This window comes from Furipterus horrens, unplaced genomic scaffold (genome assembly GCF_987537825.1).
Source record: "Furipterus horrens unplaced genomic scaffold, mFurHor1.1.pri manual_scaffold_2, whole genome shotgun sequence".
Lineage (NCBI taxonomy): Eukaryota > Metazoa > Chordata > Mammalia > Chiroptera > Furipteridae > Furipterus > Furipterus horrens.
In genome coordinates, this window is record NW_028327172.1 from 57,433,907 (window position 1) to 57,459,860 (window position 25,954).

Sequence of the window (25,954 nt, forward strand, 5' to 3'; positions counted from 1 at the left end):
AAGATTATGTTGAATAAGAGTGGGGAGAGCGGACATCCTTGTCTTGTTCCTGATCTCAAGGGGAATGCTCTCAGTTTTTGCCCATTGAGTATGATGTTGGCTTCAGGTTTCTCATATATGGCCTTTATTATGTTGAGGTATGCTCCCTCTATTCCCATTTTGCTGAGAGTTTTTATCATAAATGGGTGTTGTACTTTATCAAATGCTTTTTCTGCATCTATTGATATTATCATGTGGTTTTTGTCTTTCATTTTGTTTATGTGGTGTATTACGTTTATTGATTTGCGAATGTTAAACCATCCTTGCATCCCTGGGATGAATCCTACTTGATCGTGGTGTATGATCTTTCTAATGTGTTGCTGGATCCGGTTTGCCAATATTTTGTTGAGGATTTTAGCATCTATGTTCATCAGCGATATTGGCCTGTAGTTTTCTTTCTTTGTTGTGTCTTGACCTGGTTTTGGAATTAGGGTTATACTGGCTTCATAGAATGAGTTTGGCAGTCTTCCCTCTTCTTGCTTCTTTTGGAATAGTCTGAGAAGGATAGGAGTTAGTTCTTTCCTAAATGTTTTGTAGAATTCACTTGTGAAGCCATCCAGTCCAGGGCTTTTGTGTGCTGGGAGTTTTTTGATTACTGCTTCAATTTCACTAGCTGTTATTGGTCTATTCAGACTTTCTGCTTCTTCTTGATTCAGTTTGGGAAGACTATAGGTTTCCAGGAATCTGTCCATTTCCTCTAGGTTGTCAAATTTCTTGCCATACAGTTGTTCATAATAATTTCTTATAATCCTTTGTATTTCTGTGGTATCAGTTGTGATTTCTCCTCTTTCGTTTCTGATTTTATTTATTTGGGTCCTCTCTCTTTTTTTCTTGATGAGCCTGCTTAAAGGCTTGTCAATTTTGTTTATTTTTTCAAAGAACCAGCTCCTACTTTTGTTGATCTTTTGAATTGTTAGTTTAGACTCTATGTCATTTAATTCTGCTCTGATCTTGATGATTTCCTTCCTTCTACTTGATCTGGGCTTTGTTTGTTGTTCTTCCTCTAGTTCTTGTAGCTGTAGGGTTAAATTTTTTATTAGATATTCCTCTAGTTTTTTTAGGTAGGCCTGTATTGCTATGAACTTTCCTCTTAGGACTGCTTTCGCTGTATCCCATAGGTTTTGGGTTGTTGTGTGTTCATTATCATTAGTTTCCAGAAACATTTTGATTTCTTCATTGATGTCATTGTTAACCCATTCATTATTTAGTAGCATGTTATTCATTCTCCATGAGTTTGAATGTTTTTGAGTTTTTTCCTTGAGGTTGATTTCCAATTTTAAGCCATTGTGATCTGAGAAGATGCTTGATATGATTTCAATTTTCTTGAATTTGTTAAGGCTTGTTTTGTGTCCTACCATGTGGTCTATCTTTGAAAATGTTCCATGTGCACTTGAGAAGTATGTATATTTTGCTTCTTTGGGGTGAAAACTTCTATATATATCGACTAAGTCCATTTGATCTAGAGTGTTGTTCAGTCCCTCAATATCTTTGATGTTTCTTTGCTTCGAAGATCTGTCCATTGTTGACAATGGGGTGTTAAACTCCCCTACTATGAGTGTGTTGTTGTCTATATCTTTCTTGGAGTCTTTCAAAAGTTTCCTTATATATTTGGGTGCTCCTAAGTTGGGTGCATATATATTTATAAGGGTTATATCTTCTTGATGGATTTTTCCCTTAAGTATTATGAAATGCCCTTCTTTGTCTCTTTTTATGGACTTTGCTATGAAATCTGTTTTGTCTGATATAAGTATTGCTACCCCGACTTTTTTTTCATGTCCATTTGCTTGAAATACTTTTTTCCATCCCTTTACTTTCAGTCTGTGTAGATCTTTTGTTCTAAGGTGGGTCTCTTGTAGACAGCATATATGTGGGTCATTCTTTCTAATCCATTCAGCTACCCTATGTCTTTTAATTGGAGCGTTTAATCCATTTACATTTAAGGTTATTACTGATAAGTACTTATTCATTGTCATTTTTCCCCTTTGTACTCGTGTTCTTCTCTGTCTCTCTCTGTTTTTTTATCTTCTTAGAGCAGACCCTTTAGCATCTCTTGCATTGCTGGTTTGGTGGAGATGTATTCTTTTAGCCTTCTTTTGTCTTGGAAGCTCCTTATTTCACCCTCCATTTTGAATGAGAGCTTTGCTGGGTATAGTATTCTAGGTTGTAGGCCTTTGTTTTTCATTGCTTGGAATATTTTTTGCCATTCCCTTCTGGCTTGTAGTGTTTCTGCTGAGAAATCTGATGATAGCCTTATTGGAGTACCCTTGTATGTTATTAGTTGTTTTTCTCTTGCTGCTTTTAGGATCCTCTCTTTGTCTTTGAATGTTGCCATTTTAATTAGGATGTGTCTTGAGGTGGGCCTGTTGGGGTTCATCTTCATTGGGACCCTCTGTGCTTCCTGGACTTGCGTGACTCTTTCTCTCGTCATGTTAGGGAAGTTTTCTGTCATTAGTTTTTCAAAGAGGTTTTCTATCCCTTGTTCTTCTTCTTCTCCTTCTGGAATTCCTATGATACGGATATTATTACGTTTCATGTTGTCCTGCAGCTGTCTTAGAACCTCTTCATTCTTGTTCAGTCTTTTTTCATTTTGTTGCATTGTCTGGGAGTTTTTGTGTAGGTTGTCCTCCAACTCGCTGATCCGATCTTCTGCTTCCTCTAGCCTGCTTTTAATTCCTTCTACTGTGTTCTTCAATTCAGAGATCGTATTCTTCATTTCCTCCTGGCTCTTATTGATAGCTTCTATGTCCTTTTTCATGCTCACGTAATTTTCTGTGAGTTCCTTGTAGTTTTTCTGGAGTTCTTTGTATTTTCCGCTGAGCTCATTCAGCTTCTCCATAATCCATGTTTTGAATTCCATATCTGATAGTTCGCTCCCCTGTATTTCATTTAGCACTCTTTCTTGGGATTCTGCCTTTCCTTTTGATGGGAGGTTGTTTCTCTGTCTCCCCATTTTTGTGACTTCTATTGTTTGTTGGTGCTTTTTAGAATCGGTGTAGCTTCTTAAGAGTCTATCTGCACCGCCGAGAATGGTTGTGCAGTCCGACTCGGGAGTGACACGGTATCTGTCTCCTCCCATGTTGAATCGACATCTTGCGATGACGCTGGAGTGTCCTCTCCAGTGAAGCTGAAGCTACAGAGCCTGGGCAGGGTGATATGGAGGGTCTGCTGTTGCCCATACAGCAGATCCCCCCTCTCTTCGCAGCTGAAGGATCCAAGGGAAAGACGGAGTCAATACAGCTTGGCTTCAGGTGCGCCGCAGGAGTTGCCGGTGTTGACTACAACGTCAAACCGCCTTAGGGACTCTGGCTCCGGATTTTCTGTCGGGGTTTACTCCCTTAGCCTTTCCCCTGAAGAGGTATGCCGCAAGGCAGCGGAGGTTTTTTGGAGTCAGAGTTTTCCTTCTCTGATGTGCCCTGACTGGAAGATCGAACCAGCGACACTTAGCTCGCAGGCAGACGCTCAATCCACTGAGCCAAACCAGCCAGGGTATCCATCAGTTATATCTCAACAATCTGGGGGTGTGGAAATTAATACTTATTTTTTCAAATGATTTATTCAACAAATATTTAGGCAGCCTAGGCTCTGGAGGAAAAAAAGAGAATTAAAATGTAACACCTTTTGTTGATTAGCACACAGTCTCTTAAGGAGTCATGAAAACAAATAATTACAATAAAGCATTTTAAAAACCTGTGATGTTGGAGTGGGTTGGCAGTGAGAGCACAGTAGCAATTCAATACTCTAATAAAGATGCTCCACTAGCCAGATGTGTAATTTTAAGAAAAGGTAAAAAGAAACAGGTGAAATTAATTTTAAAAGTACATTTTTATTCATCTCGATACATCCAAAATTTTATCATTTCAACATGTTATCAATTTTATAAAGTATTAATAGGGTATTTTACATTTTTTCATACTGAGTTTATTTTATGCAAACAAAACATCTCTGTTTGCATTAGCCACATGTCAAGTGGCCTCATACCTGCTCAGTAAAGACAAGTGGCCAGTGGCGGCCACACTGGACAGCACAGGTCTCAACTGCAGTCAACAGTCACCAAGGCCGTAATTCTGCAACACAGCATGTTTGACCCACTCCTCAGTGAAGCCCAGAGTTTGGAAACAGCAACAGCATAGCCATTGCACTACACTTCAATTTCTTCTACTTATTTCTTAATCCTAAAGTAAATGATGGTCCAGACCAATATATCCAAACTGAGTCCTTCCATTCACTACTGTGGGAGTCACTGAGTCCTTCCAGGGGGAATCTAGCAACCACAGAACCTAGACAGTGCAGATCTAAACCAGACAAGGTGGTGGCAGGCCAAGGAGCTGCTGTCAAAGAAGTTAATTCTTTTCAGAAAAGGCTGTCAAGCTTGAACAGATTTGGCAGTGCTGCAGAGAATTTTGTGCCTTCAGCTGTGGGGGGAGAATAACAGGGTTGTCATTAGACCCAGTTAGAATAGAGGATCAGAGGTGACTAGCAAGCTAAAACAGAGGCACAATGAATAACTCACAAACCCCCAGGACCCACTGGCACACAGCTCCACATAGAGGTTTGTTCTTTCTATGGAAATTGAATCACTGTTAATGAGACATGCACGGCAGGTTTCAGCTGTGAGGCTGACAGCTTATAAAGAAAGCAGGAGGAAGTTGAATTCTGGAGGGTTAGAGTGGGAATCTGGGTCAAAGCTTCTGTCTCAACTTTTTGTTTTCCTCTAGAAAGAATAGCCAGGAAATGAAACAAGTCAAAACTGCATTATTTTTTAGAAGAGCAATAAAGTGAATTTTTTTATATTGCATATCTCAATTTAAATCATATTATCTGGTAATAATTAAAATACTGCAAAAATTTTAATGCCAAAATTAATTTTTCCCTTTCCTTTGGCCTTCTGAAGTCATTTCTTTCTCCCAGCAAAGATTTAGTTAAGTGACTAATAACATGACATGGCATGCCTAATTCCAAAAGCCCCCGCTAATTTTACAGGCCTTTGTCTATAGAAATGCTGTAATTAAGCATTGTATATTTTGTAGGAAGGCTTTGATGCTTAAATCCCAGTTCTTGGCAGTGATGAAGATTGGATCATTTAGTACTAAATCATATATGTCTATAATATTCCTAGTAATTAGTCAAAAATTTATTTGTTAAATAATATATGTTTGCTGAGATGAATCCAATTCAATAGTATCTAGAATTGGTTTCAAATGAAACATTTAGCAGTGGTAAAGTGCCTCTAGAAGAACCACAGAACTATTGAGCAATTCTCAGTGCTTTAAGAGTAATGATATACTGTAGAAAAAGAGCACAGGCTTTGAAATTTGACAGATGAAGGTTTAAATTCCAGTGTTTCCACAAACTGTTTGGCAAATTCTCTCAGTATAAACACTTTACTTATACATGTGGGAAATAGCAGCTACCTCATAGAAAGGGTTGGCTTAAATAACAGCAATTATTATTATTATTTGAACTGACTAGTGCAGTGATTGGTACATATTATTAACCTTTTATAAATTAATTTCACAGGATCTAGACAAATGTTAATAGTGATGATGATGATGATGATGTTCACATAGCCTGCTCTTTTATGGCTTCTACTATGTTGCCAAAATCAGTGAATTTATTTTATTATTCATCTTACTTTGGTATTTACAGTTAATTGTACAGAGAAAACAAAAGCCCTTTGTTATCTCAGTTTCCATAAGAATACATTCTCTTGATGTCTTTTTTAATGTTTATTTTTATTAATTTAAGAGAGGGAAACATCTCTCTTGGTTAGTTCAACCCATTACAAGAACTAGTTCTACAGGGAGTAAATATTACAACTTCATTCCAAGGCTCAGAAACCTGGAGAACAGGACCAAAGATGGAACTCAGACTTACATAAATACTTTACATGTGTGGCAGTTATACCTCTCATGTATACTTCTTTCATTCATTCTGTTTCGTGTCCACTCTCATGTATGACTTAGTGTGTTCAATCAACTTGCACCTTTTCTCTTAAGATCAATTTTCTTTTTCTAGTTTCATTCCTTGTAGCCAGAAGAAATATTTACCAGTTTAGTATACCATTCAATAAATCACTTGACATATACTTTTTCTGACAATATCCTGTAGCTGTGGTTAGTATTCCCATAAATAATATCTTGTACATATAGTTCTGAATCCAAGTTACTAAGTTATGCTATACTAGCATTTTTTTCTGCTGAATTCACTATTGAAGTATCATTCAAATTTTGCTTACATAATCCATGGCTAAAGTAATGCCTAAAGAGAATTTGCTAACTGAGATGCTTCTAATACTTCCAATATTAAAACAGCCTGGATGATATCCAATAATGGCCTGCCATTATATTGAAGGCTATGCCATTTGGTTCATGTCATAGAAAGACTCCAGGGTAGGATGTGAAATAATTGAGCAAACTTTGGAAATCTGTTTGTTAGCAGAGGTTTCTTAGCAAAGGCATTTATAATTACTCATGGAACCTTTATGAGGATATATAATTGATGATGATAACATTTAACAACAATCTTTTAGCTTTAAAGTTTTTTAAAATTATATCTCCAGCACCTAAAATGCCTAGATATCAAGTTCAATGGCTCTATTTAGGAATATTCCTTGGGCCACTTAACTTCCTTTTTTCTTTCCATTCAACAAAAATTTTTATATACATTGTTTTTCTTGTGAGGATTGAAATATCTTCCTTGAAGAACATAATTGTCTAGTAGCAGGAGATAAACATGAACAAATGAGTGCTACAGAGTTGGAAATTTTATCTTCATTGCACATGGCTATAATGGGGAAAATACATATATTTTTAAAAGAAAGGAACAGAAAATCCTTATAAAAGAGATATTAATAAAAATGGGAACAGGTATTGTCACTCTGGCTTTTCTCCCTTCTTTCTGTTTTAGTTAGCCACTAGTTTAACTAAAACACAGACCATTCAATATAGGCAGGTTTGGCCTAAGATCTCCTGATAAGCATTAATGGCCCATGAAAGGGCAGGAAGTGGTGAGTGGGCACTGGTTTGTTGATCCTGCACACACATATTTTGGGGGGATGGTTATCATGCCAGGCATTAAATCCCCTGAGAAATGGCAACATTTTCCTTGACTAGTAGTTGTTAATAAACTATATTGTTTACAATAGCAACGGGATTTTAGTGTAAAAGCCATTTGTAACATATTTTTAAATTACTGTTTGTATTGAGAGTCTTCATTTTCTTTTTGACAAAGATAACTTTGTTCAACTAAAAGGATAAAAGTTCTAATATGGGCCCTGGTTGGTAGGCTTAGTGGATTGAACGCCGACCTGTGAGCCAAAGGGCCGCTGGTTTGATTTTCAGTCAGAGCACACACATGGGTTGTGGGCCAGGTCCCTAGTTAGGGATGTGAGAGAGGCAACCATACATTCATGTTTCTCTTCTTCTCTTTCTCCCTCCCTACCCCTCTCTCTAAAAATAAATAAATATATTTTTAATTCTAATATAGAAGGCCAAGCTTAATACATTTTTAAAAAGTGAATTAACATTTCCTAACATGAATACTTTAAAAGAAAAGTTTAAAATTTTTAGCATCTACTTGATAATTATATTTGAACAAATAAATTTACCTCTCTAAATTTTTCTCTTTCCTTTCTTTCTATACCACATTTTCTGTTCAGAAAATCCCTGATTACCTACTATGTGATGATAAATGTAGTATATTTATTACTCTCAAGCGGCTTACAGTTTGGAAATGAGATATAAATATATTCAATATATGATTAATAAGTGTATACAGGATGTAGCATATATATACACATAATATAAAATATATAATATATACTTTAAGTTAACTATAATACAGTATAATAGTTATATAATAACACCATAACTTGTCACCTGACTCAGAGAAATCTCCTTAGAAATCTCATGATGAAATAATTATATAAAGTGGGTTATGTTTTCCTAAAGAAAATATGTTAATATTGTGGAGTGTATTTTTAACTAAGTTCTTAACATCAAATAAGTCATCAGTATTATCAGCCTTGTCATAAATGTAAATGAACCACAATGATAAACATTACTAGTAATCATAAGTAACAAATTACACTCTTCATTATTATAAAATAGATCAATAGGTTAAAATGTGTAAATATCTAGACTCTACCCTGTGCCTAGCATTATACTTGTACTTGATAAGTTAATATCTATGAAAGGAGTAACTAGGTTATACTATCCCTGTAGGGACATCCTTGAAAATCATGGTGGAACAGGTCATTTTAGTTCCACAAGCATTTGCAGGGTAGCGCTATGCAGATATGGTCTACATTCTGGATAAGCTTACAGTGTGGACATTTGAGTTGAACCAGAAAGAATGGGTCAATATGGGGAAATGGGGAAAGGTTATTCCAGGTTGAAAGAACATCATGAATAGAATAGATGGAAACATGTGGGGTATCTAAAGTATGTATGGAAGAGCCTAGAAAGAAATAAGAAACATCCCCCAAGCCCAAGATCCCCTGAGCACCAACCCTAGTCCCCCATGTAGCCCCATTTTCTCTCCAACAAGATGAAAGAAACCATCATGAACCAAGAGAAACTCACCAAACTGCAGGCACAGGTATACATTGGTGGGAAAGGAAATGCTCGTAGAAAGAAGGTGGTTGACAGAACAGCTGTAGCAGATAATAAAAAACTTCAGTTGTCCTCCAAGAAGTTAGGGGTAAACAATATCTCTGACATTAAAGAGGTAAATGTGTTCACAAACCAAGGAACAGGGATCCACTTGAACAACCCTAAAGTTCAGGCATCTCTGGCAGTGAACACTTTCACCATGACAGGCCATGCTGAGACAAAGCAGCTAACAGAAATGCTGCCCAGCATCTTCAGTTTGGGGAGACAGTCTGACTAGTTTAAGGCACTGGCTGAAGCTCTGTCCAAACAGTCTATGGAAAAGCATCACTTGCTACAGGAGAGGAGGATGATGATGAAGTTCCAGATGATGTGGAGAATTTTGAAGAGGTTTCCAAGAATGAAGCAAACTGAATTGAGTCAACTTCTGAAGAAGATAAACTTGAAGAAGTTACTGGGAGCTGTTATTTATATTATGACTGCTTTTTAAAGTTTTGTTTATGGATCTGATAAAATCTAGATCTCAAATATTTTTAAGCCCTTTGAACACTGAATCTCTTTTCAGTTTTTGCTTGTACACAAATAATTCTTTGAAGCTAATTAAGCTGAAGAAGGGACTAACATTTGAAACAACAGTTAATAAAGTTTTTTGCCTAGTTTAAAAAAAAAGAAATAAGCCCCCCCCCCCAATAATGGTAGGTAAGGTGTGAAAAGGTGAAAGATAGAAGATCGCAAGAGGTTATATTGCCATGTAAGCTCCTCTGCAAGGAATAATGAGGGTCTGATTATAGTGGGAGAAGTGGAAGTACAGTGGAAAAAAGAAAAGCAATGTCAGAGAAAAGGAAGTTATTTTATGCTTTCTGTTATGATTCTATGAATTTTTATTCTTATGATCATTTTCCCCAATACACATAAGAGTTATATATTTGGACCATAACTCCAATGAATATTTTGCCAGAATAATATCTCACTTACTAGATATATTCTATTTATGTTACCATTCTTTGTTACCTTTATCTGAAAGTATGTTTAAGCCACAGAAGCACAGAAGTTACTGATAGTAAATTGGTACCACCAGAAATAGCAATTGTCTATGGTTATAAAGTACACACTAAAGAATTATTTAATGCCTTTAAACATAAATGTCAAATAAATCTCTTAGGTCAAAAGAGAGATTTAAAATTATTCTTTAGCAAGTCACATTTTCTTTTTTTTAAAGTATATTTTATTATGTTCTTACAATAGTTCCACTTTCTTTTCCCCCTTTGCACCCCTCTGCCCAGTATCCTCCTTCCCTCCAGCAATCCCACTCCCCCTTAGTTCATGTCCATAGGTCGTGCATATATGTTCTTTGGCTTCACCCTTTCCTATATTATTCTTAACTTCCCCCTGTCTATTTTGTACCAACCGATTATGCTTCTTAGTCCCTGTACCTAATTCCCATTTCTTCCCTTCCCCTCTCCCAGCTGATAACCCTCCAAATGATCCCCATATCTATGATTCTGTTCCTATTCTGGTTTGCTTAGTTGGATTTTGTTTTTATTTTTTAGATTCAATTGTTGATAGTTGTGAGTTTGTTGTCATTTTAGTGTTCATAATTTTGATCTTTTTCTTAAGTAAGTCCCTTTGACATTTCATATAATAACGTCTTGGTGATGATGAACTCCTTTAGCTTTACCTTGTCTGGGAAGCACTTCATCTTTCCTTCCATTTCAAATGATAGTTTTGCTGGATAGAGTAATTCTGGTTGCAGGTTGCCTTTCATCACATTGAACACTGCTTGCCAGTCCCTTCCTGCCTGCAAAGTGTCCACTGAGAAATCAGCTGATAGTCCTATAGGCAACTCCCTGTAGGCAACTCTCTACCTCTCTCTTGCTGTCCCCAGGACTGTTTTTATCTTTCACCTTTGGCATCTCAATCACGATGTGACCTGGTGTGGTCCCCTCTGGGTCCAGCCTGCCCAGGATCCTCTGTGCTTTCCAGACCTATATATCTATCTCCTTCACAAAATGTGGGAAGTTTTTCTCATTTTTTCCAATTCTTGCTTCCTCATTCTGCACTGGTTTTTTTCTTCCAAATCATTTGTGTTCCAAATCATTGATTTGATTTGGAACACATTGGATTTCTTCCAAATCATTTGTGTTCCAAATCATTGATTTGAACCCCAGTTTCCTTCCCTTCACCATTGGTTTTGTGTGAATTTTCTTTCATTTCACTTAGCGCTTCTTCCCTTATGCGCTTACCATACTCAAGCATATCTGTCAAGCCTGTGAGCATCTTTATCACCAGTGTTTTGAATTCTTCATATGTTAGGTTGTCTATCTCCTCATCTGTGAGGATGGCTATCTCCTTGTCAATTTGTTTTCCCACTGGGACCTTGATCCATTTCCCCTTTTGAGCCATACTTCTCTGTCTCCTCATTCTGACAGACTCCTGTATTTGTTTGCCTCTGTGTCCCAGGTAGAGCTGTCGCTCCTGTTATGTTGTAAGGGGTGGAGCCCTTAGGGATTTGTCAGTACGGGGCAACCTGTTTAACCATGTTGTGGCACTGTATGTGGGGAGGAGACCAAGAGGGAACAATGCTGCCTGCCCAGCACTCTTCTCTTTTCCAGGCACCTCTCTCACTTATGCACTGAACTGGCACCCCTCTAGCTGCTGCACTGGTCCTTGTTCCCAGAGTGGGTGGGTCTGCAGATGTTTTAGGACTGTGGAGGCCCTTTAAACAAGAGGACTCTGCTGAGACCAGCAATTTCTGCCTCCACCCTAACCCCCACTGGTCTACACAGTCAGAAGCAATGAAGCTTGATTTTCCCCGGTGCTGGGACCGTGGGCTGTGAGGTCCAGTGAGGAGCTGGGAACGCTCTCCAGGCATCCCTCCTGACTTTTTAAAAAGTGCTACTGTGCTTTCTGCCAGCCTGCCGCTGCTGCCATTACTGCCACCACTGCTGCCGCCACCACACAGCGTCCTCTCCGCCCCAATTCCGCCTCTCCTACTTGTCTGGATGAGTATTTCTTCTTTATACCTTTGTTTGCTGGACTTCCATGCAGTTTGATTTTCTGGAACTTCTGGTTGTCTCTAGTTTTGAGGTAGTTGTATTCCTTCTTAGTTGTGGAGGGAGATGCAGGGTGTCTGTCTACACCTCTATCTTGGCCAGAAGTCCTCAAGTCACATTTTCAATGTGTACTTCTAGGCTTAAATAGAGGCAGATGCTTCCAAATCCCAGCTGACACAATATAGGTCAATTAGTACTAGTGAAAGCAACTACCATTAAATAACATTTGAGGTTGAGATATTAGAATCTTTTTATCCAGAGGAACATGAAGGTCTACGGAAAATATTTAGATGAATTGTTTACTATTGCACAACACTGTTCTTTAAGTTCTAAGTGAAATACTATATAATCACTCATTAGAATGATACATTCTAGACACAAATGCTGAAAATTCTGATTGTAGATCAGATAATCAATTTGATAGTTATTTCATCTAGAAAATTCCTGTTGGTATTGATTACTTTGTACTGCTCATTCCTTCATTTATTCTTTATTCAACTTGTGTTAGTTATCTTCCAGGTCCCTGTGAGGAATTAAGAATACAAAAATAAATAAAATTCATGTTCTGAAGGTATATACAGTTTAATAGGAATACAGAGAAGTAAAGACAATGCTCTATTGTAAGATCAAATGAGGCACAAAGGAGGGGGTGGCGTAGGAGGGTTAGGGAAGCCTTTGCAGAGAAATCTCTTGAGCTTAATATTGAAGAATCAGTAAGTAGAAGGTCATTTGACAAGAAGAAGGAAAAGTAACTGGACTTTGCTTCCTTCATTTAGCTCTGTGACAAATTGTGGCAACCATCTTATTTCTAAAGTTTTCTGGTATACTAGGAATGACTTGTATAGTCTTAAGTTAGAGCATCAACTCTTAGAATAAATGTGAATTAAGCATGCTGTCATGGGTGTCAGGATTACTGTGTTTCATAATATCAGAAGAAATAAAACCTAGATTTATTTATTATTTTCATGCATTAGGCTCCCATTCTGTGGCTGAAATGGGAAAAAAAGTTATGCATCTTTGAAAAACAATGTAGCCAAAACCAACTGATATGATAGAAAATTAGAACCAAAACAAACTGGTACTTAAGCAATTGTTCAAAATACTATTTGATTTTGATTCAATTTGCATTATAATAATGCTATTTACATAGTTAGCCAATTATTTTCAGGGATAGCAAAGAATAATTGCATATTAATATACCTCACCAGAAACATATAAGGATACCTAAGTTATAAATTAATATTTAGTCTTTTACATTTAATTCAAGAATATTATAGGAAAACTTTGCCTTCAATATCAGCATGCCTAATTTCTTTACTCAGTGATGTTCACGTGATATTTCATTTAAAATTGTCCATATCTACTTTCCAATTGTAGCAACTTCCAAGTATGTTATTTAAATTTTTCTATCAAACTGTACTTTCATATTTTTCAAAATTGAATAGTGCAGAAGGGATTCAAGTAAAAGAGAATTTTATGTTTTTTGGGGGGCATTACCTTTATATTTATAGGTAGAATAAATACTTGCTTAATTTTTTAATGCCTACTTTTAATTTAGGAACAGTAGTCATCTTTTGATTTATGTGTCTTCTCATTTCTTCTCTTAATAGTATCAGATTAGTCTTATTTTATTCAACTTTAAATAATTTTCTTAATCATCTTACTTTTGTTTCCTGTATATTCTACTTCCAAATTGTGAGTAGAAGAGTTAAATACCCTTCTCCTTCCGCCAGCTCTCCCTGCTTCCACTTCTCAACCTATTGTCTTACTCTTTGATTTTCATAGTATTGATAACATATATATTCTATTGCATGACTTTTTCACTTTGTCTATGTGTGGATTTATAAAATTAAAAGTCAATACTTGACATTTGCATCCTTACCAATGTAGTGTGAGCTGAGTCAAGTCAGGCTATGATTACATTTCTTTTATAATTCTAAGTCACGGGCCCTTTGTTCCTAAAAGAAGAATGTCTAATAGATTCCTCCTTTTACCAGTTTTTTTTTTTAAATGAAGCCATAGACTAGTCTGATATTCAACAACATATATTCCTTTCTCTAGAATTTTTGTTTTGCTTTTGAAAATTTTTTTTTGTTTTCTCAGATTTTTCCTCATTCTATACATTGCTTATAATCTATTTTGTTTTCTTTGAGAAGCCTATGAACTTTCTTTGTAGTTCCTCCTTTTTTTAAAAAAAGAAAAAAGTGTAATTCCAGAATACAGTATTTTTATCAACTGCTGAAAATCTCAATACTGCAAGCTTTCCAATTTTATTGGAAAACATGAAATATATATTCTTATTTTTAATTTCCAGTGTGAAATGCACTTCTTTTATTAAATTATTATTCTCCAGAATTTTTTTGTCTCACATTTATTAAGACTCTTTCCTATTTAAATTTTAAAGTATCCTACTTGGGTTTTGCTCTGATAAAAATCATGTTTCCCCAGTAATGTTCACCATAAATTCCATTTGCCACATTACTTATTTTAGATACTCCAAAGGAGAGCAGCTTACCTATGCCTAGAATTAAAAAAAAAAAAATTCCAGTGGGTGCAATTAATTGTGTTTAGTCTACCTCTCAAAATTTTACATATATTAAATACAATATACAAAATGCCCATACATTAGGCATCAGTTACCTCTGATTTTCAGGTGAGAAAGATAAGATTTATAGAGATAATTCAGGCTGAATTAGAACTCAGGTCTTTTTAATAACTATTAACTTATCTCTCTATGCAAGCTGCTTCCATATAATTTACTGTATAAACAGAAACAAAGATGTTCGAAGAGGACCTAAAGACTACAAATTTGTCAGGTATTTTTTCTTGTTTAACAGTGAATATATTGAGAATTTTCATTAATGCCATCACAATCACTATATATTTAATTTCAAATTATTTGTGCAAATGCCCCAACATTAATAAAAATATTAGGTTCAAGACAATCAGTTGAAAAACAGAGTTGGCTAAAAATAAATCAAGAGAATAATAGATTACTCCTTTTAGTACAAAACTAGTCATTTAGGCTGGTTGGCACATTTTTCAGAGAGAGGTCTTTAAACTTCATTAATTGCAAGCAAAGTAACTGTATTGCCCATTTGCCATCATCATAGAGACTCCTTGTTTTTTAATTCTGGAGAAGGATTTATCCGGCCCACCAGTGGTTTTGTCTGGGACTCAAGAAGGTCTGTTCTACTTTGCCCTTTCAAACTGAGCTGAAGTCCACCGTCAGTGTCTGAGGATCTCACTTGCAGAAGGTACCTATGCTATAATGGAGCACACACACAGGGTCAGAACTGAGAAGATACATGTTCAAACCAAGACTCTGCCACCTGCTTGCTAAATGAAACTTAAGGTTTATCTGTTGTGAAAGAAAAATAATATTACCTTTATCACAGACTTGTTGAGAGAAGCAGTGAGCTAATATATATGAACTGACTTTCCAAAATTCAAAATAAAGTTATTTGTGTTATCTTTAATATAGTCATATAGTGAAACCCATGCAAATGAATGCCTTGTACTCTCTTATTCATTTGAGATTTACTCCTGATGAAATTTCAATTCTTAAATCTTATTATTGTTAGTCCAGTTACATCTTTATATGGGGTCTTGTAGTAGTCACTTGTGTTCTTTAAATCAATGCCTCTCACCCATCTAATTTCTGAAAACTCAGAAAATGAGTTCCAAAATCATCTAAAATTGAAATATAATGACCTTTAGTTGGGAAAGAGAAATGCAGCTATAATTGAGCTTCTGAGTCTCCTAAAAGTCAGCCATAGAGGAATGCAGGAAGCAGAATCTTTGCTCTTAGATCTGTGACTGGAGTTCAGCCTTCCACCTACTGTGTGTGTGACTCTGGGCCAGCATAAACCTAACTGCCTTATCTGTTTTCTTATCTGCATCATGGAGGTCATAATTCAGCCTTAAAATATTGTTGTGAGAGATAAATGTGGTTACAAAGACAAAGGTTTTACACTTTCTAGCATATAGTCAATTAACAATATTGATTCCCATTTTGCACAAATTTTAAAAGATCTCCATCAATCCTTAACCCCCATTTTTTTCAAAGGAACTTGCAATTATTGCCCAGGATAACCTTCCTATGATTATATAGAATAAAACTTTAAATGTTTTTCACAAGCTTATACATTTATCTGTGTCAAAACTAAAATTTTAAGGATCTGGATATTTTTAGTTGGGATAAAACTAAACAATTTCTCGTGACTATCAATAAAATATGCATAATATTCTATAAAAATATAATATGCTATATGTTTGTACAACATCTATACTATAAATACATATGTATTTCATATACTATATTGTTAATTACACAGAAATATCTAAATCAGTGGGATGAGGTGATCATAGAGTGAGAAGCAAAAGGAAGTGAGATAGAAGGAAAAAATGGCAGATAAATGTCTCTTATCATCTCACGCTAGAATATAGGTTTTTTTGAGTCAAATATGAAGCTGCATTACTTGTATTTTTAATATTATTCTCTCTCAAGAAAAGTTTTTAAAAGTTCAATGTATATATGTATAATGTATTTTTATTGTAAATTGTCCCAAATGAGCAAATCAGTAAAAGAGCAAAAACTCATTCAGGTCTTCCGGTTCCTAATCCAAGACTACCAAGTAACCTTCATGCTTCTAGCACTTCTGCCTTTGATTGTACCCAATGAATCCAACATTCCCATTTCACGACCCCTCTGCTTATATCTTCACACAGGCAACTACGGAGAGAGTGGGATGGAAGCTTTCAAAGATATGTCAGCCAAGGAAGGAATTTGCATTGCTCACTCTTACAAAATCTACAGCAACGCGGGAGAGCAGAGCTTCGATAAGCTGCTGAAGAAGCTCAGGAGTCACTTGCCCAAGGCCCGAGTGGTAGCCTGCTTCTGTGAGGGCATGACAGTACGAGGGCTACTGATGGCCATGAGGCGCCTGGGTCTCGCTGGAGAATTTCTGCTTCTGGGAAGGTGAGTGACTGTAAAAATATTCACACAGAGGTAATACCAGGAAATTGGCAGCATCAAAGGGTGTCTTTAGGTGCACAAGAACAGATGCTTTGGGAGCTTAATCTGTGTAGTAGAAGTAGAGTTTAAAAATAAAATGCCGGAGCCTGGAAATAATTATGGATAATAAGTAGATATGCCATGTACTGATAATGCTGTTAACAGGAATAAACACATAAAGAGGAATCCTTAGGTCCTCCAAAAAATGACTGTAAGGAAAAGAGATGTATTCTTAAATGCTTACATAATTCCCCTGGGAAGTAAACACATTTCAAACTATTTGCTGTTGTTTTTGAAACTGATTTTGAGAATGGCTACAAAAATTTGTTTCATAATATAGGATTATAGAATTTGGGGTTTAAAAGCAAGAAATTGCTTATAGAATTAATTTTTAAAGTGTTCAAAATTGGCTCATTATTATATATAACAGAAGTGTTATTACATTTCCTGATCACCCACGTTGTTACCAGACAGGTTTCTAAAAAATTAACCTCTACAGTGATTGCCTTTAATTACCTGGATAATTCACTTGATAGGCACAACTCAGTTCATTCCCTGCTGATGCTGTTCAATCAGTGTATTAGGGTTCTCCAGAGACACAGAAACCATAGTGAAAGTATATATAGCAAAAGACCCAGGAGAGCCAATATTGTAATTTTGGTCCAAAAGCTGTCAGCCCTGAGACCAAGAAGAGACAATGTTTCAATTTAAATCTGAAGGCCAGAAAAGACCAATGTCCCAATTCATGTGGGCAGACAGGCAGAGCTCCCGCTGACTCAGCTTTTTTGTTTTATTCAGGTTTTTAACTGGTTAGATGAGGCCCACTCACATTAGGAAAAACAATCTTCATTAGTCATTCTACTGATACAAATGTTAATCTCATCTAGAAACACCCTCATAGACACACCCAGAATAATGTTTGACCAAATAAATGTCTGGGCAACCCATGGCCCAGTCAAGCTGTCACATAAAATTAACCATTGCAATCAGTAAGACTATTGCCCAACTAAAACTGAGGTTTGGCTGCCCACTGCTACTAAAAGCCAAACAGGTGTTGGTGCAAAAAGGAAGAGTTTTACTTAAGTGTAGCACAACCTGGGAAAATGGTGGACTGCCATCTGAAAGACCATCTTAATTCTCCTAATTAAGCTCCCAGTACTTATAGGGATAGGGAAGGTAGGGCTTTTTGCTAGTCCAATTATCTTTCCAGCTTTTGGAGTGCTGGGAGGGAAGGGGAGGTTATGCATTTCTCTCTTTAGCTTTTGGTGCTTGTTCAGACCCCATCTCCCCCTGCCACCATCTTGGCCAATGGGCAGAGATGCCCCTGGTGCTGCTACTGACTGTTTTAGAGTAACATGACACCATAGCTTGAATGTGTGAATTCAGTTCATCATGTTGTACCTTAATGATGTTAGTTAGCATCTGATCACATATCTTTTCTCAGTAGGCAGCTAATCTAAAGAATATTGAAATTCCTCAGAACTACTGCATGTACCTCAATATTACTGTCCAAAATAGAAAGTTAACTCATTTGTTATTTATTTTTAATAGCTCATTAAAAAAATGATTCTTTTATTTTCCAAATGCTTAACTGACCTGTGATCAGACATAGCTCCTGCTTAGCTATATTTTATAATAGCCACTGATAGCCACTTTATGTACCTTATTCTTTACTGTCTGATCTGATGGCAGGAGATTGATGGTACTACTTTAATTGAGTCTATCTATCCTTCATAAAAGTGATATTGAGTGAGATTCCTTTTTCATTGATGTCATACATTTTATCTAAAATCATCCCTAGCTGGCAAGAGTGATGCACCAATTAGTTTCATACAACCCAGGAACTTCCCACTGCCAGTATTCTTAAATTTCAAAGTGCAGTGTTGCCACTAGAATAAAAGAACAGAAAAGAAAAAGCTGGCTTTAAACAACCCTGCCTTTCTGATAGAGAATAAAAGATTTTGTATCTCCTATCTGTTTTTTTGCCAACATTAGTAAGACAAATCTGCAGCATTTCTTTTCAGCCATTATTTGTCAACAAGTAAATGTTTTTGATAACATGTACACAAGGAAAATTGATTTATACTATATTTGATACTTTCTAACTGTATTTTTATTGCCAACAGCACCCAATGAAAAAATTCTGTACCTTGTATGTTTTTAAATTTATTCAGTTTGTTGTTTACATGAACTTCTCTTCAAATAATTTAATATATAGACTGATAGTTTGATAACCTTTAATTAGATTTCTTAATTCTCTAATTGATTGGCTAATAATAATTAAACATTGACCTGGCCAGGTGGCTCAATTGGTTGGAGTGTTGTCCCACACACCAAAAGATTGAGGGTTCAATTCCTGGTCAGGGCACATACCTAGGTTGTGGGTTTGATCTTCAGTAGGGGCACATCCTGGAGGCAACCAATTGATGTTTCTCTCTCACATCAATCTTTTTTTCTCTCTTTATCCCCTTTCCTCTCTTTCTAAAATCTATTAAAAACATATTCTTTGGTGAGGATTTTAAAAAATTCAACATTGACTTGAGCACTACTTTATTTCATCTTTGAACAATATTTTTAGAACAGTCTTCCTTACTCTGAATTTAAAAAATAACAAAATAACTCCATGAAGTTTCCACCTCTTGGATCATATTCTTCTTCTTCTTTTTTAAAAATAGCATACAATACTCTTTCAAATATTTGAAAACAACAATATGGTCCTCAGTTCCCTTCACCTTTTCTTTGAAGCATTCCTATTTCTTCCATTCCTACTTCTTCATAGTGCAGTGGCACTCTATGTATTAATAAAACCATTTATAGGATCATTTGTCAAATGCTGTATGCCAATTATTTATTTGACAAATATTGAGTGCCTATTCTATATGTTAAGATGAGATGCATCAATGGATAAAATAGACAACAATCACTACTCTTATGAACCTTACAGAAGACAAGCCATATAGAAGGTAATAAGTGCAATAAAAAAAATAAATCTAAGAATAACTTGCATGTTGAGTACTATTATCATCTTCACTTTATAGACAAGGACATTAGGACTCAATAAATATTGAGAAATAATGTTATGAAGAAGGCCATATAGATGTATATGATAAAGGCAAAATTAAAATAAGTCTATGTAACTCTAGAGAGTATTTAGCACTGTGTTTCATTGCTTGTCAGTAAACTTGAAGTATTCCTGATCATAAAACTGGAGGTCTGAGGTAGTGAGCTGAAAAGCAAAATTTAATAGTTTTAAGAGAGAATTTAGACCATCTGCTTACTCTCATTTTATGTGAGAAAATTAATACTCCAAAAGTTTGGATGACATGGTCAACATTATAAGTCGCCTAATGACCTTTACTCTTAATTCAGTGCTTTTATCTACTAGCCCGTCTATAGAATAGAAACAGAGGGAAGTTATAATCTGATAGCAAGTTCCCAGTTCTTTATAAGTCCTGGTCGGCTATGAGAAAACTATCCTACATAATTCAAATTTAAGTTAGCATTTTAACATTAATATACCCTCCTAAAAACTTCTATTCAATTCACCCTATAACTCCTCTTAGTATTTTGAGATTGTTTTGTTTGCATATATTTTCCCAGTCTCTGTGCTTCCTTCTTCCCTCACCCTCAAATTAACTTGGATGAATGGTTCTTAGAAACTAGAAGTCAGAGCTTCAAGAAAAGAGTCTATATTCAGAACTTCCTAGAAGGTATCACATTTAATAGATGCAGTTACTTATAAATCTCTACAGGGGTGTTGGGAAAACCAACTTTAATAGGTCATTCAACTAAAGTGTTTGGCAGGACTAGGATAACTCTACTGTTAGGACAACCTCATCCATCAATATATCTCACTATCTGTGCTGCACATTGGTTGAATGTTAGAGCAATATAGGCCTGGCCACTGGGTCTTCTCATTTGAGATCTGGGTAATCTGCTGTCTCACTACCAATAAAAATGTGCTGTCCAGGTCCCTGAAATATCTTGCTAAACGCTTTGACTTTGACAATAGAAAAGGATCAATAATCTAAACAAAAAAAATATTTGTAAAGGGACTTATTTTTCTAGAATGGATCCAGTGTTTTAGTTTTTGATCTCAGAAAATATTAAGATATATTATTTATGAATTGTAAGCCTGAATATGAACTTGGGAACAAGGAACAATTTTTGGCAGATTAACTATATGAAGATGGCTTTATCTTTTCTTTAACTAAAATGATTTATCTTTTTGAATTAAGACTCTCTGTTCTTTAGTATGATTACTGTTACCAGGCCATACGAGGAAAGGCACTTAATTGCAAATATACTTGTAACTGGTATTTCTTAGTAGGAGGTCATGCTACATTAATATTTTTCAAAATGGAAAGTACAAGAGCTTACTCTAATAAATATCTTTGTGGATAGAATTAGAAATAATTGTTCTAGTAAAACTATAGTAGTAGCTATTAACCAGAATTAGACATTAGTCTTTATTCTTATATAGAGCCAGAGTATTTATTTCAAATTAAAGCCATTTGAAAACAAGTATACTTGTAATCCATTTGGGCCACTCAGTGTAATTTAATTTTCATGTGAATATAAAGTTACTTTCATTGAATTCCTTTATATGTTAGGAAACAAGGAGGAAGGGAAACAGAGTAGGAAGGATAGGAGGGGACGCCATAAGAAGAGACTATGAGAGGAGATGAGAGAAAATGAAAGAGAGAGGGAGGAGAGAGAGAGACAAAGGCACTAATTAAATACTTTGAGCAATACTAGATATGTCAAGTTTGAGCTTGGTACTAATATCCCATTTTATAGGGGAGAGAATTGAGACTGAAATAGAGTAAATGGCTGCGCAAGACCTTACCAATTTCTTATTCAAGTGGCCATTCTCAGTATCATAATGAGTTATTTTTTAAGCAACATAAATGTTTCTATACTTGTGATAAGCTCAGTTTACTTTTGCTTTATTTTTGTTTTTTGCTGTTTTAGGATTTTGTTTTGTTTTTTGAAAATTAAATAAACCTAGTAAATGCCTTGAAAATTGTTGAGATTTTTGTTATGAATTTATTATGCAAATAAGGCAGCCCAACCATGCCTCATTTTGCCTGGAGTTGTCTTGTGGCTTATTTACAGTGAGTTGGGATGAACAGACTAATTGCATAATGTTTATTCTATAAACAGCCAGTTGTTTAAATGTGTATGCCTAATATAATATGCAAACTTTTCTGAACCATATGGGTTTGTGGGTGAAAATTTTGTAGAGGAGCCTAGGAGACACTATTTTCAGCCTTGAAGTGCTTCGATATTTATTCCATTATTGGGTAAGAATTTATTTTGTAGAAATGAGAATATTATATGTGTGGTCTTCCAGAAGATATTTCTGGGATATGGATTATGGATTAGAAGAATTAAGGCAGATACAGGGGACCAGTATCCCTAAGAAAAATGATACTGTTGACTAAGGCAGTGTGGATATAAAAAGGTGGCAGAACAAGAGCTACTTATGACTTAATATATCCTTATTACCTTATTTGTGGAGATAACTTTAGGGGTATATGCAAACTCATCAAAATGTGTACATTAAATGTGGGCAACTTATATATTATGTACAACTCAATAAGTTGAAAAAAATAGATGTAGGGGCTGCTGACATGTTGGATATTGTGGCAGAGAAGAGGAAATGTCAAGGATGACTCCTGAGTTCTTATGTTGTATAATGACGTGAATGATGATCCTTTCGGTGAAATGGAGACAATTGGGAAGAAATCATGTGTGAGGAAGAGAGGAGATCATATGTTCAATTTTGGATAAGCTGACCTAATGTGCATTTCAAATATAAAAATAATCAATAAAGCAGGAGAATATGTGAGTCTGGAGCTCAAAAGAGACATAGAGGCTATAAATAAAAATGAGTGAGTCATCTAATTCAGATTTATTAACTGAAGATATGGGTGTGTAGAATTTAAAAAGAGAAAGTCTAAGAATTTAGCTTTGAGGAACCTCAAAATGTAATGGTTAAAAAAAGATGAATTGTGAAAAAAAGAGAGGGAGAGGCAAATCCAAAGATATAAGAGGAAAACCCAGAGAGTTTCTTGTCAACCAACCAATAGAAGAGAGTGTTTAAAGGAGGGACCAGCAGTGTCAAATGAGTCCAGGAGACCAAGTGAAAATAATACCTGACAGGCTTTTGGATTTATTGAGATGATAGTAATTAATGATTTAGCAAAAGATGAGTGAATGGAGAAATAAAAGCATTCAGTATAAAGCAGCTAACAAGAGAGTAGAAGATAGAAAATAAACCCATGGCACATAAACCACTGTTTTCTCCATGATAAAACTTTATCTTGAAGAAAAATCAGGTCAAAAGAAAGACCTTTTTAAACATAATATTTTTATTTTTCCAAAAATGTAATTTATGATCATAAAAAATAATTTAAATGGTGAACAAAGCTATACAGTGAAAAGCATATTTCCACATCTGTGTCAACACAGGGTATTAATTATTTGTCATTTGCTAATCTTATAGGTGCATTTGGCATCATTATTTTTTAATTTGCAGTTCTTCAATTATGACTGAAATGGTACACCTTTCATATGTCAATAAGTGATACATATTTATACTTTCTACAAGCTATCTAATCATGCACTTAGTCCATTTTTCCTTATTAATTTACAGCAGCAATTTTCAACCTTTTCATCTCATTGCAAGCATAAATTAACTATTCAAATTCTGTGCTGCACCAAAAATATATATTTTTGCTGATCTGAGAAAAAATAAGTATAACTTTGATTTATTCATTCCAGGTGGCTATTGTTTTTTTGGCTGTTGTCATTTTTTAATTTGACAATCTAGGAGAAAAGAGGTGAGTGCCCCTGACTAAATAGATAGGTATTGCTTGATTTGAAAACTCTTGCAGCACACCAGTACACTATGAGACACTGGTTGAAAATCACTGATTTACTAAAAACACTTTAGAAATTAAGAAAAGTAGTTCATTGACATGTATAGCAAGTATTTTTCCTCTGTCACTTAATTTTTATTTTATTTATGGCATTTTGAACAATGCCAAGCTTTATCTTTCAGGGCTTTTTTTTTACATTTTTTAAATGACTCATGGGATTTGTATATTGCATGTAAAGGCCAGCCACAGAGGTTTGTTTAATAATTATCATCAGAGGCAGATTTAATGGCGGGCGCGCACCCTGGGCCCTGACTTCTGAAGGGCCCTTCAAAACCCCAACTTTACACTTTTTTCTAATGATACCAAGTTTGGTTTCATATGTGCATTTTTTTATTTATTTAAGAATATGGTTAACATGTATTTTTATTTTCCCTGTCTCTCTCTTTTGTTTAAGGGGTCCGTATTTTCTTCTGTGCCTGGGGCCTCAACCAATCTTAATCCGCCTCTGTAATTGGTTGATGAATTTTAGGATCCAGGTAGGAAAGGAGAATTTAATAAATGAGGAGGGTACAATTCATAGTGTAAACCCCCCCTAAATGTGGGAATGGGTGACAAAGCACACATGGAGGGAGCAAGCTGAGGGAGTCAACACCAGAATTGAAACAGAAATAAAAAATATTCCAGGGGCTAAATGGGAAACTCACTTGATAGTCCCTCTTTTCTTATAAATTTGGAGGCAAGAAGGGAGGCTGTGTGTGTGTGTGTGTGTGTGTGTGTGTGTGTGTGTGTGTGTGTGTGTGTGTGTTGCAGGGGTCCAGGAGAGAGTAGGTTGAGAAGTTGTCAATAGGGGTTGGAGAACCAGGAAAACTACATCGATAATAAGTGGTATCATATGTTATCTTTATTTTATATTACTCCATTTATTGTAAACTATGGGAGAAAAAGAAGATCTGGCTATATTATAAAGGAGAAATGATCTTAAAATAACAGATTTAATGTTTGTACCAGTATTGTCACATCAGTAGTGTAATAGATTCTCACTGTTGTTAGGGTTTTAAAGGTTCATGAACAGCCTTGTTCTTAAATTAAAAACCAGAAGAAGTGAGTCATGGAGACTTATGTACATCCACTAATTAGAGGCTTTGACCTGTGACCAAATGGAACTCCTAATGCTACCCCAACCCCCAGAGTCACTAGCAGGGCTGGGCAATAGCAGGCTTTCCGGTGTTTTATTTCCATTTTTTGAATTTTGTTGTTCAATTACAGCAGGACTTCCCTGCTTTAGAACATGGCTTTCGGAATGACAGTAGGAAAACTCTTCGGTTCAGAGGGCAGACTGCTCCGTAAAAAGTAAAGGCTGAGCCACACACGCTAAATGCTCCAGTTTCCCCAGACAGATAAGTCACTCATGCCTAGCAGAGAAGGGAGGGAGATAGTGGAGAAAAGCTGTGTGTTTTCTTTTTAGCTTTTCCTTCCTGGGGAGTAGAAAGTTCTGAAACTCTCCCCATAAAATGTGAAGAGTAAGATGTACTCTATTTCTCAGAAGTTCCATCTAAAGTAGATAGACAATATTAACTTGACTTACAATGAAGACTGTAAAACTCAGAGACATTACTTGTCTCATCAATGTTGCTGTGCTCACTAGACGTGCAGCTGAAATTTAAATGAAATTGGTTGCTTTGAACAATGCTCTGGTTCCAATCTGACAAGTGAAAATGCGTAGAAGGAAAATAGAGGACCTGGATGTTCCTGAACAGAGAGGGATTCCTGTGTGAGGGATGAAACCCACTGGTGAGTCTGGAGGCCTCTTCTGGTTTTAGGGTTTGCGCTTTAGAGGCCTCTGCATCTCAAAGGCTTCTGGTAGCTTAAGACAGATTGCACTTCTAATATTTGTTTAGATAAAATTTTAAAACAATTGGATGATAATAATAGCTATTATCTTCTTGTGTGTATCAAGCACTGCCGTAAGTGGTTGGCTTAAATAATTAATTCATTAACTTTTTATGACAATTCTATTCAAAAGCTATCATAGTTAACCTAATTTTATTGCTGAGGAAACAGAAGCACAGAAAGACAACTCATTTTCTCAATATTACATAGGCATAAAGTGGCAGAGGAGGGGTTGAAGAGAATGTATTATTAACCACTATGATATATTTAGATCTTTGATAATCCTTAATTTCAATAAAAAATCAGACCCTTATGGTATAAAATATTAATTTATTTTTATATAGTGCTAAAATAGACAACCTTTAATAAAGGAAAATAGTATCTAAAGATGACTCTGAAACAGAGATTTCTTCTTTTTTAAAGTAAGATAAAGCCTGGAGCAATCCAGCATTCTGTAGA

General features: G+C 35.7%; 1 protein-coding gene across 1 annotated transcript in view; it reads left to right on the forward strand.

The window, feature by feature from the left end:
* The window catches only part of GRM5 (glutamate metabotropic receptor 5), a 481,197-nt gene that overhangs the window by 145,090 nt on the left and 310,153 nt on the right, over positions 1-25,954 (forward strand). Inside the window, exon 2 of the mRNA XM_090267802.1 lies at positions 16,433-16,682. Coding sequence (XP_090123928.1) covers positions 16,433-16,682 — 250 coding nt within the window. The remainder of the gene's footprint in view (positions 1-16,432; positions 16,683-25,954) is intronic.